The sequence below is a fragment of the Coffea eugenioides genome, chromosome 9 (genome assembly GCF_003713205.1).
Source record: "Coffea eugenioides isolate CCC68of chromosome 9, Ceug_1.0, whole genome shotgun sequence".
Lineage (NCBI taxonomy): Eukaryota > Viridiplantae > Streptophyta > Magnoliopsida > Gentianales > Rubiaceae > Coffea > Coffea eugenioides.
This window is the reverse complement of record NC_040043.1, coordinates 18,990,851-19,005,061: the sequence shown is the minus strand read 5'-3', so window position 1 is coordinate 19,005,061 and position 14,211 is coordinate 18,990,851. Positions and strand designations below refer to the sequence as shown.

Genomic DNA, 14,211 nt, shown 5'->3' with positions numbered 1-14,211 from the left:
TAAGGAACATTTGAAGGTTGAAACAGAAGAGGTATCATGTTTTCAAAAGATAAAATGGTTACATTATTTGCTAAAGGACAATGTATGAGTTCAAATAGAAACTTAGCCTTCGAACCCTTATTCAAAGACCCGAAGACACTTCCAAGGAAATACGGTCAATTTGATACAAAATACATTTCCAAAACCCACTTTAACTTATTCAATTTACAAGAAAATAAACGGACGGCATGTCCCTTGTGTTTACCTATTTTCCAGAAAACAGTCCCAACATCTCATATAGAATAATCTCATGTCCAAAAGCCGTTCACTAGGCTTCAAGTCATATAAATACAAAAATCAAGCTAGAAACATTTCCGGATAAAAACAGTTTGTGACACCATTTTGCGGTTTTGGCACCATTGGCGATACAATTATCGGATTAGGGTGTAAGACCCACCATTTCGAAGCTAAGAACCAGGGCTACAACAATGTAGAAGGTCACTCAGTCCAAATCCCAACACAACTAAGTCAAATATGCCAAATAACAAACCAGAACCGTAATTGCAGGTTTACAAATTACACTATGCTGTAATCAGTACAACTCAGTCTAAACAGGTCCAAATGCAGAAATTCCAAAGGCATATGGTAGCTAGGACATCAAGTTACATTTCATCAGAAGACCTCAACCACCAAATCCAAAGCAATTCCAGTCAAAACAGCCAATTACAAACGCAGTTCGGCCATCCTGAAGAACCCAGAACAGCAACAGTAAAATCGACATTTCTCACTCTACACTACTCCAAATGACCTTAAATTTTACAGGAACTTCAAACACATCAATACCTACAACTTTCATGTTTTAAGGCAAGGCCAATTCGGCCTCTAACCATATGATACAAAACCGGACAGAAAAGGGGATATGAAACCCTAACTTTTCACATTTCCTTCCAAATCCAAAATTGGTTGCAATTATCTATCATATACACCTACTAGAGTCATTACCCTACATTTCCAACCATCATAGATAGTCACAACATCATGATCACATTAAACCAGAAAAATCATAATTAAATATAAAACTTCACCATAAATCAACCCAATTCAAGATATAACTCACTAAATGACATATCCAACCCTTACAATTCACAATTTAACCATTATCAATGCAAGAGAGAACTTTCTTAATCATCTTACCTCACAACTCAAGAAGACTAGCAATTCAAAGCTTCCCTTTCAAATCACTCCACCCAAAAGCTTTAACCTTCCAAGAAGCTCACTTGTACGGAGTGGTTTCAAAATCTATCGGTGAAATTCCAAGATTGAAGCAAAAATCAAAGATGAAGATTGAAGAGTTTTTCTCTCTTTGCTCTCAAAGCTCACGGCTGAACTAGAAGAGGAAATGAAGATATTTTGGCCCAAAAAGATGATAAGAAGGAAGGAAAAACGCTGGTCAAACCAGCTGTCCTGTCACAATCCGGCCGGTTTCTGGCCAGATTCCCGGCCGGATTCATGGCCGGATATGAGGCAGAGACGAATCAATTTTTTTTTAAAACTGCACCACAATCCGGCCTAGAAATGGCCGGATTTCCGGCCGGATTCGGTCCTTCAGCATTTTCGTAAAATTTTTCCTCTTTTCCATGTTTGAATGCCATGCTCAAACGTAGTTCTAACACATACACATACATACATATCTCATACATAATTGCACATAACAAAAAGGCCTTCCCGTTTTGAAACGATTAGTGGACAAAACTTCAATTAAACGGGAAACGGGAATAAACCAAAACACTTAGAAAGTATGAAAGGTTTAGGGTTCTCACACACTCGTAGTGGACGAGGCCGTGGGCGGGGAATTAGGCAACCCACGTCAGACAGGAGCGCTGGGGTAATCTCATCCGGACCTAACCTTGACCTTTGGGTTGACCCCAACGTTCAAATAGCCGCTGCCATGCAGCAAATGACCAACTTACTGGCACAAGTAGTGCTGCAACAGGGTCAAAACCCCAATCCTAACCCTGAAAACCCTGGCAACCTCGTGGAGAGCGACGACAGGGCTCTTGAGAGATTTCAGAAGTTTGCCCCACGGAAGTTTATTGGGGGGCCCGATCCGGATGTCGCCGAAAGGTGGCTCGAGAAAATGATGGATATTTTTACTGCTTTGCACTACACCGAGGAAAGACAGGTGACCTTCACCGTCTTCCAGCTAGAAGAGGCGGCCCGTTCCTGGTGGAACTTCATTCGACAGAAGTGGGAACGGGAGCAGACACCCCGGACCTGGGTGAACTTCATGCGAGAGTTCAACGCTAAATTCTTCCCTCCTCTAGTCCAGGAACGGAAGGAAGATGAGTGTATCCGACTTCGCCAAGGGGTCCAGTCTGTAGCGGAATACGAGAGTCAGTTCACCCGCCTGTCCAAATTTGATCCTGAGCTGATCATGACCGAGCAGCGGCGAATAAGACGTTTTATCCAGGGTTTGAACGTAGAAATTCAGAAGGACCTCGCAGTGCCCCAAATTAATACTTTTAGCGAGGCCGTAGAGAAGGCGCAATGAGTAGAGAATGCTAGGTTGTAGGTGAAAAAATTTCAAGCCAAGAAAAAGGGCTTTCCTGGGAGTAGCTCTGAGCAAAAATGTACAAGTACGCCCCATAAGATTGGAAAGGGAAAATGGGGAGTACGACAACTGGGGATGTCGCGTGATGTCTTTTAGACAATTGTACACGTGCATATGTATATGTGGGTCTGTGTTGCAATAGCATTTGAGTATACAGCATAAAACTGAAATACCGCATTCACCTAATAAGAAAATATATATATATATATATATATATATATACATGCATATACTAATGGAAAAAAAGCTGCATAACTTGTTGGAACCACAAATCAAGGTGTTCACAGCTTTCAGTTATGAACTTAATTTAACTCATCGGTTTACAGCCCAATTTTCTCTATTACTACAATCAACATGGAGTTAAACTCCTATTAAATTATAAGGGTTCTAAGTTTAGATGGGTTGTATTTTTGCTAATTTGAGAGTCCCTGACTCAGTTCCACACCATTTTGACTCATACTTTCTAAGTTTACATATCTCTAACTAAAATGCGTGCACCATGATACCATCTTGTTTTACATTGAAAAGATGATTAGTTTAAAAGCATATGATCAAGTATGACTAATGATTGAGGAGAAACGTAAATGTAGAATGTGCTCTAGAATATTTTACCATGCTGCTGGAAGCAAGGGCGGAGACCCGATTGACCCAGGCATCGACGGCCGACTTCCAGCCGTCGATGAGCTTTTGGTCGGTGGAAGATGGGGCCCATTCCCAGAGGAGACGATGAGTTTTAACGGCAGAGACGACGTGAGAGAGGTCCGAAGGGTTTCTGAAGGCGTGTTTTTCGTCCGGGATGTATTCCCTGAGAAGTGACCGCAGTAGCTGAGGCTTTAATGCGACGTCGTACATGCCCTGAATGTGATTACTTGCCGCCATTGAAGAGAGACTAGAGAGTTGAGGGTATAACTGATAAACCCTTAAGGCTTTAGTTTGGGAGTTTATGAAGGAAGAGAAAAGAAAAGATAACTTAGGAAAGAAAGGAAAAGAAGGGAGAGGACGGCTAATTGCTCAGATTATTGTCGAAAAAAAAAAGTTGGAATAATATTATTCTGACAATGCAACGATACAAAACTATGCGTCTATGCCTATGGGCTGAAAGCCTGAAACCCAGTAGGCAAAAGATTTTTTTTTTATATATAAAGTCAGCCCGGCAGCTACTGGAAATTTTGGACAAAAGCTGCAGGCTGGCTTTTAAAAAAAAAAAAAAAAAAAAACAGCAGGTTGTCGGCTTTACTTAATTTTTTTTTTAATTACAAACTTTTGCTGGCCGTAGTTGGGAATCATCTGCTCCATTAGCCGAAAAAAGCTGGCAGGGGAATATCTTTTCTTTTTTTTTTTTCGAAACGATAGATGTCCTATAACCTAATCTAGTCTAGTCTAAGGGGAAGGGGAGGGGGTTCGATGTGAGTACAGACTCCATCGATGAAGGTCAATTAAGACTGCCACAATTGTGTGGCAAATTTGTGGAAGGCAGGGATTGAACCCCTGACCTCCAGCATCACCTTTAATGGTGATGACCACCGGACCAAATGGCCAGTGGCTGCAGGGGAATATCTTTTCGATCAATGGGATTCACTTGCTCCTTTCCTTTCCTTTCCTTTTCTTTTCTTTTCTTTTATTTTCTTTTAAGAATTCATGCATAATAAATAGGGGTGCAATCGAACAGAACTGCTCGCGAGCAACTCGGCCAAAAACTTGCCTCGAACTCGGGTTAACCAAATTCGAGTCGAGTTCGAGCGGTTCGATAAAACAAGCGAGTCGAGTTCGAGTATTCCAAATCAATGCTCAAGAGTTCGTCGAGCTTAATCGAACTTTTTAATTTTAATTATTTAATATATTATTATTATAAAGTTATTTTTATATCCAAAAGAGTTGTTGAATTTACGAAATGTTTAAAGTTGTATAAAAATTTTAAAAGGGCAATAATATTTTTTTGCTCAAAAATTATTAAGAAAATGAAATTTTGTAACTCGACTTCGATCGAGCTCGATAAGACTCGCGTTGACTCGAGCCTATGCGAGTCGAACTCGAGTTCTGCGAACAAACTTCGAGCTCGAGCTCCAATAATACTAGGGGTGGGCACGGGTTGTTTACCCGCCCCTAATATGATTTAGCTAACCCGACCCTAATATATCGGATCAATCATTTTACGATCCTAACCCGCTCATAATATCTTTGAGTACCCGTTATTTGGGTACCCTGAAATAGGGGTGGCAATTCGGGTCCAAATCAGGTTGGCGGGTCGGGTCTGATCCGACCAGTCAGAAAATCTGCTGACCCGAACCCGACCCGTCAACCTGTGACGGGTCAGGTATGCTGACCCGAACCCGAAAATTTCAGGTTGGCGGGTCGACCCGAAATGACCCAAAACTTAATTTTAATTTATTAATTTATCACTGTAATTTCTAATAAAATCAATTTCTCACAAAACTAATTACATAATCAAGTAATAAAATTTAAATAAATAATTCCAAACCAAATCTAAAATAAATTAAACACCATAAAAGTGTTTTATCCAAAACAAAATATAAAATAAATTAAAACAGTATAAAAGTAAAAAATAATATAATATATTATTTGTCCAAATATAATAATTTCAATTTCACACATTAAATAAATTCATTTAGGATTAAGTAATTAATGCCTTTGAAAAAAAAGAATAACTTAGTTTAGTTAGATAAAATTATTTTTAATTCGTAAACGGGTCATATCAGGTCATCACGGGTTGATCCGAAATCGACCTATTTTCTTTTCGGGTTCAACCCGATTCTGACCCGAATTCCCGAAACCTCAACCCAAACCTATTAATTTCGTGTTAGGTTCATGTCGTATTTTCAGGTCGTGTTGAAAATTGCCACCCCTACCCGGAAATAAGGGGCGGGTCATACGGTACCCACCCCCAAAAAAAACTCTTTTTCAATAAAAAATTTATTTTCACTTAATATCAACATGTTTTTCAATAAAAAAACATGCTATTCCAATTAATATTGGTAGAGATATTGTAATTAAAATCCATACATCACCATTCTCACACATTTCATCCAACAATCAAATCGATCTCATAAATTTAGTACATATTAGAATTATAATATCTAACGGACAAAACGAATTTCATAATAATTTTGAGTATATCACTATTCTCACACATTTCATCATTCTACAACACAACAAACATAAGGATAATAAGTATTTCGTAACTTTCCCAATTTCCTTAAGGATGTTATGGTACAAGACTGCATCCCAATAAGTCGATTGTGAAATAAAGTTCGGAAAAGAATTGAATAGAACTAATTATTTTTGGAAAAAATATAACCAAAATAACCTTAAAAAATCTTTTCCAACTTCTTTACATCTTTGGAATAGACCTTATGGTATTAAAGGTGATGAAAAAATAAAAATAAATTTCTTACACTAAATAAAAGAGACACATTTAAGAGACATAATTGTAATAAAATAAATCAAATAAATAAATAAATGAAAGACACAAATGTTTTAATTATCTAGCTAACAGAAAATTGAAATTCCAAACGCAAATCTTTGATTGAATTGATGCAAAATTTGTAAGAAAGATCGATGGAAGTAGAATAAAAATAAAAATGATGAAAGGGATGAACAACTTTTATAACAAAGTTTCACAAATTTTTTTTTTTTCATTTTGTTCATTTGGTTCATGTTTCACCCAGAACATTCGCTTTCTTTAAACAAGATGAGGAGAGGTTGATCATATAGGATTAGAATATGAGGCTGTGAGTCACTTCACTTGCACTTAGAATTAAAAATTACAAAGTTATGAAATGATCCCTAATTTTTTAATATTTATAAAATATACCTTGCGAGTCGGGTACCCGCGAGTTTTTATTTTTCTAATCCGTATCCGTACCCGATTTTTGCGGGTACCCGACCCTCGTCTGGCCCGCTAAGAAAAATCGGATCGGATATCCTATTTTTCGGATCGGGTTCATCGGATTTTCGGACCGATGGATTTTTTTGTCCACCTCTAAATAATACTACTCGCTCGAGCTCGAGCATCTTCCTTCTATGTCGAGCTCGACTCGATTCGATTACATCCCTAATAATAAATGCATATGCAAATTATAGATTAGACACAAAATTTTATCAACGATTTATTTTATCCAAACACATATTGAAAACCTTGGGTTAAATCGTTCGAGTCAATTAAGAGTCTGGCTAGTAGATCATTTTGGCACAAAATGGTAGACTCTATTACTTTTACGACCAGAAAATGTGACAAATAAATAATTTGATAATTTACACTAGGGGTGGCAATTCGGGTTCAAATCAGGTTGGCGGGTCGGGTTCGGGTCAACCCGTCAGAAAACTGTTGACCCGAACCCGACCCGTCAACCCGTGACGGGTCAGGTATGCTGACCCGAACCCGAAAATTTCAGGTTGACGGGTTGGCGGGTCGACCCGAAATGATCCGAAACTTAATTTTAATTTATTAATTTATCACTGTAATTTCTAATAAAATCAATTTCTCACAAAACTAATTACATAATCAAGTAATAAAATTTTAAATAAATAATTCCAAACCAAATCTAAAATAAATTAAACACCGTAAAAGTGTTTTATCCCAAACAAAATATAAAATAAATTAAAACAGTATAAAAGTAAAAAATAATATAATATATTATTTGTCCAATTATAATAATTTCAACTTCACACAAATTAAATAAATTCATTTAAGATTAAGTAATTAATGCCTTTGAAAAAAAGAATAACTTAGTTTAGTTAGATAAAATTATTTTTATGTTTATTAAATTATTTTTAATTCGTAAACGGGTCATATCGGGTCATATCAGGTCACCACGGGTTGACCCGAAATCGACCTGTTTTCTTTTCGGGTTCATCGGGTCCAACCCGATTCTGACCCGAATTCCCGAAACCTCAACCCAAATCCATTAATTTCGTGTTAGGTTCGTGTCGTGTTTTCAGGTCGTGTCGAAAATTGCCACCCCTAATTTACACAACAAAGATACATCAAATAAGTTGATCCTCATACGACAAGATCAGTCAAAGCAAAACTTGCATTTTCATTCAAGGCAGCTGCCCCTTGAAATCGAGATTAGTGAAATTACTGCAGTACAAATATATTTCACCATTTCGTGTTATCAAATATTCTTCTTTTTTATTTTTTGCCTTTTCATTTTTATATTGCACAATAATTTTATATTTATAAAATTGTAGTTTACATTAAAAATTACTTTTTATACTTAACTACCCACTATCATATTTATTTTTACCTTTATTCTTATAACAATCCACTACCAAATAATAATTTATTTGTATATTTTATTTAGGTAAATATCAATTTTCTATATATTTTATAAAAATATAAAACCAAGTCTTATACATAATAATTTCAACGATTATTTTTCAAATATTTGGAAAATGCATCTTCTTGTAAATTGAATGAGTTTTTTTTTTTTATCTAAAAACTTTTTTTAGGATTTAACATAAAATAAAAATAATTGATTTAGCAAATCTATCTGAACCTTTTTCTTACGTTTCAACTTTAAAAAAAAATTTAACCAAAAAGGCTACTGGGCGTAATCAGCCCGACAGCATAAGTTTTTAAATATAATACCCTGGTTCACCAGTATGCTGATTTATTATTCAAATTTCTTGCCGTGATGATTTCATTGCTCTTTACATCCATATCAAACATTATTTTAACGATTGGAGACAGCCTGCAGCTTTGTAGGCAAATTTCCATTGGCTGCCGGGCTTAAAAGGCAAATTTCCACTGGTAAGCCCGGCAACCGACAACCTGCATCATTTTTTTCAAAATTTCCGGTAGCTATCGAGCAAGTCAGCCCGACAACCAAACTTAAAAAAAAAAAAATTCTTTTGCCTACCGGGCTGACTTAGTTTTATACTACTATATTGTCAGAACAACATTGTTCCGACTTTTTTTTTTTCGGCAATAATCAGCTCAATTAGCCAAAAAAGATGCATATTTCGGTTGGGAGTTCAGTGAAAGAAAAGAAAAGAAAAGAAAAGAAATATCTTTCTCTTATTTAAGAGTTAGAGAGATATGGAAAGAAAAGATTTTATGAGAATATAACTTTACGTATTTGCCTTTTCAATTTTTAAATTAAAGTCCAAATATTAGCTTTCTTGTTCCAATAAATAGAATATTTGGGCAAGACAAATTTCTAAAATAATTGCATGTGCATTCCCACAAGATGAATAATAATAAGTTGAGTTCCCAAATGGTGTAAGACACATTTTTTTATACGTTTCATGATTATTAGCCCTATCTACAAAAGGCTCATCGTCTGTGATCAGGTGATCAGATTTGGGGGCTGATCCCATGGATGATAAAACTCCTAGAGGCATCAGTTTTTGTGAAGCTGTTTGGATTGTTGATCTACAACATGGAAACTGGAATCCATGAGAAATGGAAGTTCTTGCTGGATCATTTTACAATTTGAAGCTTACATAGGCAAATAAACATACAGATTGTATGCATTCAAATTTCATATTCATGTATCACCACTGGAGCTTACATGTACCATAACCATGCAAGATATAATCACAAATCAATAATATAAAAATCAAGAGTTCATTGACAAGAATTTTATGATAGAAAATGAACAAAAAATTTAGAATACAAACAATAACAATCTACACAAAAAAAATGCTTTTTCCATAATTCTCTAGAGAAGATTGAGCAAAGAAAGAAAAAAGAGATTGAGTTAAAGAAATACCTTTTGTTATTGAATTGTGGGTGAAGAACAAAAGAAAGCCAAGTGAACTCAACTAGTTGGAAGTATAAAAAGTATAGAACTCAGAAAGCATTGTATCGGTGCTTTTACAAATTAACTTTAGGATATATCGGAAATAATGAAGTTTTGTATCAACTTTTGAAGGACAAAATTGTCATATTAAAAATATCTTTTGGCGCCCAACAAGTTTTCATCCTTTTCTTCCCAATTTTAGGCGGAAAAATTTTCACCAATTAGAGGAAGTCCCATCTGTTTATTTCGTTTATCTTTCGTCCTTGTTAAAACTCCAAAAGGAATGAAATGGTAAGACTTTCTCTCAGGATACTTTCTTTTCTGTCATTTTCTCTCGATCCTAATGAAGCCTAAATTTGAATCAACGGACGTATAATTTGAGGGCTGCAATGGTCATTAGGGGTCTCCGGGCCGGATCCGAGAATGTTAAATCTATTTTACCACCCAATTCAATGTTCATTTCTAACTATTAAAAAAAATTTTAATTATTATTTTATAACCTCTAAGGTTTCATATCACTCCGTAAGAATTAATCCACACAATTGATGAGAACTTATAATTTTTTTCACCCGAAATTTTTTTATCTTACTTTGAAGACAAACTTGTAAATTTCATTGGATATAAAACTTCGAGCTATTTCTAATTCCTGGCTTATTACCGACTATGCTACATTTTGATGCCAAAAATAAACATTTACGTAAGATCAAATGAAAATCACTGCAAGCCCCCTACGAGTGGTCCGACTAGTTCCGTAACCTGGTAATTACCAGCAAGTCTCGTGATTGATCCCTATGTGTTACTTTGATGTGTATCCTTGGAACAAAGCCGAAAGGTTGGAATACTTCTAAGTGGAAAAAAAAATGAAAAACATTGCACGAAGGACCACAATGGTTCTAAAATAATAAGCATTCCCACTGATGACAGAAATTGCAGATGCAAGAGAGACACCATTTTGCACCAAATCTTTCTTCCATACAACAGCTACATTCAGAACTCTCATTTGCAATTTCTTTTTAAGTAATCTAAATATCGGATGCCGAAAATAATCCGCCATCTAATACACATTATCCTGATGATCATCTAGGTGACTGTTTTTACAACAGGAGGCAGAGTCTTCAGAAGTGACATTGAAGGCCGACGTACGGTGTGATTGAGCAGAAGCATCAGACTTAGAAGCGTTAGAGCTCCAGCTTGATGAGCTGTGCCAAGTGACACAGGTACGTATGACAGAAGAGTTGATACCCCCAAAGTGACCTGCCGATGGAGCAAAATTTATTTAACAGATAAATTTAAATCATTCATGCGCGTCTGACAAAGGCAATCAAGCCAAGGAATTGGCCAGACAATTGTGATAAAGCTCGCCAACGAGGATTGCTAGAACTTAGCAGGACACACCTGGAGAGCAGCCATGCCTACTATACTTCCAATCAAGGAGCGTATGGCCGGATGCAGGTCCAGTTTCCGAGTTGAGAACCATAAGCCACCAATTGCTGCTAAAGTCGTAGTGGCAAGTATACGATGATCTAGCTATTAAAGAAATCGAGTCTTGTCATTAGAAAATTTTGCATACCAGCACAAAATATGGATTCTAACAGAGATGAGATTTCATATTTGCATCTGGTCAGAGAACTAAAGTTAGTTGCTTTCCATCTTTCAAGAACATAAACATTAGAGAGCCAAGTTTGTCATACAGTGAATTGAGACAAATATCACACACAGTAAATGCTTATGCAGCCAGGCCATAAAACTTCAAGATTTTTAAACCTACATTCCCTGAAAGTTTTCTCATAGCATCTTGACCACAGTAAATCCGACTTTGTATCTTCCATCTACAGTCATTATCAATGTCAATGTACCAGGTTGAGTACTTGATTCACACTTCTATTTCTGTCCTGATGATCCCAAAGGAGAAGGTCAACATTATCTGAGAACCATCTCTTCAATGTGCTAAATTTTGCTAGAAGAAAAAGAAAAAGAAAATAAATGTAACATCAAATGTCCAACCTTTTCTCGTGTCAGTGTCCACATCATTTCATTTCATAAGTAGATTCCTACAATAAAACTATTGATAATAAACAAAGACAGCACACTTCCTAATGATAATAAATAAAGTTCACCAATTCATCTGGAATCCAATAATATTTCAGCAAATGTGAAGTCTGACTAGAAACTAAGAGAGGTTACCTGCACAGTTGATGTATTCTCAAAGAAGTTCCGCAGAAGAGGCTTCATATTGAAAATATCTTCTGGAACCCATGTATCACCCATCTTTGGGAAAGTGTTAAAGGCACGACCCTATTGATTTTAGGTGCAGCCACAAGTTAAAATGAATATATTTCTGACTCATAAAATACAGAGCTTGTCCTTTGATTATTGGCAAACATATCAAGTTTCAAAGAAGCAATAGGTACATACAGCATCATTTCCTGCAACAAATGCTCCTGAGACAGCAGTGATTCCGACAAGAATGCTCACAGGGAGGGCAAGTCGCTTAACTTTTGCAGCACCCTTAACCCAAGCTACTGACTCAGCAGGAGGTTCAGGCATAACAACTGAAAGAGCAGTCCAGAAGAGCCCACTGTAAATTACAAATGCTGAAGTAAGATGGGCCGCTAGGCGGTAAGGGCTGACTCTTGGTTCAGCATATTCCGATTCAGGGGCCTATAAAGGAAAAGAAATTAGACCTTTTTGAATAGATATGTGTCAGATATTAATCATTGCAAGTAGAAAACCCAGTTCTTGATACCTCTAAACCACTTTTAACCATCCACCAACCTATTAGTCCCTGCCCGGCACCAAGAGCAAATAACCCAGATAATCTAAGTCCAAGTTGTAGAGTAATATAACCCTTGCGAAGAAAGTAAGAGAATGGCAGAGCAAACATGATACCCAGTGCTCTTCCCCACATTCGATGTGCATACTCCATCCAATAAATGAACTTGAAATCATCAATACTCATCCCTTTGTTTACACTGCAACAAAACAAAACTAAGAAATGCAGCGAAAAGTGCTCCCAAGTGAACATGACTAACAAATATTGTGACTGACATAAAAATTACTATCATGTTTAATGATCAGTAGAGACCTAATCAACAAACAAAGAGCACAGAAAATTCATCAAGACACGAAATACCCTATGAGAATATCATATGCAGCAAATAAATAAATAAATATCAGCACAAAATGCACCAGGAGTTCCAAAAAGTTAATATTGTAAACATGACTGATTCTTGCGAAAGTAAAACAGCAAATAATTTGAACTACAATTGCATAAAATGCTACCTCAACTGACCGTTTATATTCAGGTGACTGTTTATATTTCTCAAATTCAACCAGCCAATCTTCATCTGTTAGAGGAGGAAGCCTCCCAGTGAATTTCCAGTCAGTCATTGAAAGCCCCGATCTGGTTAATCGTGTCATACCGCCAAGCACCACCATACTGAAGACCCAAGCAGCAGATCCAAAAAGCCATATCCCAACCAACTTTTGGGCACGAGGCCCAGCAGTTACAAGGAGCCTCAAACCATCCTTCTTTTCTGTAGACGCAGCTGCTGCAGTGGATAAATTCCTAAAGGATCGTCTGCAGAAACCCTGAAACCAGAAAGCTGGGTTAGCAACCATGATCATTAGAACAAAATGCTAATAAAGTCCATTGCCTTGTCCATGAAACGAAAGTACAAGATCAAACCTAATTATAGCATCTAAGTTAAGATCTTCTACCCATTAATCAAGCCAAATTTCCCAGTTTTCAAACTTACAATTGAGATTTTAACAGCATCCTATCCCAGAGGTATTAAAGACCAAAGCAACAAACAGATCAAGATATGGCTAAAACCTGCAGTATTTCCATGTTGCTTCCTATCAATATGACTAAGAATTGAAACAGTTCATATCAAATTTGAAGAAAAAATGCCATCTTCTTTTTTTCACAAAAAATCCACTGCTTCTAGTTGTCTATTAACAATCTTAACATTAAGCCGCCACCAAATTGAACAAAGGGATGATCTTTAATCAAAAGCTAAACATGCTAAACCCATTATACCAAAAAAATATTCGGAATAGACATTTCTGTTTGTCTATAAAATACCAAAAAAAAAAGGAAGGAAAAGAAAACGAAAAAGGGCAATAAACATTTATGTTGGTCTATAAGATACAAAAATAAGCTGATTACACTTGAGAAGAGGAACAAGAAATGAACCTTATGATTAGGATAATGACGACGAAATGCTTTGAATCCCAAGTTACTCAAGCTTCTGATAATGCTGGTTTGGCTTGCAGGAATAAGATTAGAAGAAAAAGAAGAGTAAGTTTTTGAGTGGATCAGCAAGGAGGGCTCATTGGAAATGCAAAGCCCTGATGTTGATAATCTTGAATTTGAGGAAATTTGATTAACTATGTTTTTAGTTTTTCTGAAAGCTGAGATAAGTCTGCTCTCCATCATGTTTTCTCCACCCTGTTAGATTATATTTCTTTTTCTCACTTCGTTCTGTTTAGAGGATTTGAATGTAATGGGGTTTTAGAGTTTGGTGTTTTGAGTTACAGAAAAGTCCCGAGGCGAGGGTTTAAGCCTTTATGGCTTTTATTGTACATGACCGCTCTCTGAACCGCGACCGGGGAATTTCGAGCAATAGACAAGGTCCAGAAGGGCAAAGCATGAAGCAGGCTTGCTGATTATGGAGTAGTGGGGAATTGGGCCGACGACAGAATAAACTCCGAGAACCCAAAAAAATAGTCCAAAAAGCAGAATTAGACCATGACGCGGGCTGCAATGGTCATTAGGGGTCTCCGGGTCGGATCCGAGAACATGGTGCCCGAGAATGTTAAATCTATTTTACCATCCAATTCAATGTTCAT

At 36.6% G+C, this 14,211-nt stretch overlaps 1 protein-coding gene across 1 annotated transcript; it reads right to left on the bottom strand.

Moving 5' to 3' along the window:
- Positions 1 to 10,267: 10,267 nt before the first annotated feature.
- LOC113783481 (cytochrome c oxidase assembly protein COX15-like) lies at positions 10,268 to 13,834 on the bottom strand. Its single transcript, XM_027329631.1, has 7 exons — positions 13,556 to 13,834; positions 12,650 to 12,948; positions 12,104 to 12,329; positions 11,773 to 12,018; positions 11,542 to 11,652; positions 10,753 to 10,884; positions 10,268 to 10,611 (listed from the first exon to the last, which is right to left on the bottom strand). The coding sequence occupies exons 1-7, from the start codon at positions 13,796 to 13,798 to the stop codon at positions 10,438 to 10,440; spliced, it is 1,431 nt and encodes a 476-aa protein (XP_027185432.1). The 5' UTR covers positions 13,799 to 13,834; the 3' UTR covers positions 10,268 to 10,437.
- Positions 13,835 to 14,211: the final 377 nt, after the last annotated feature.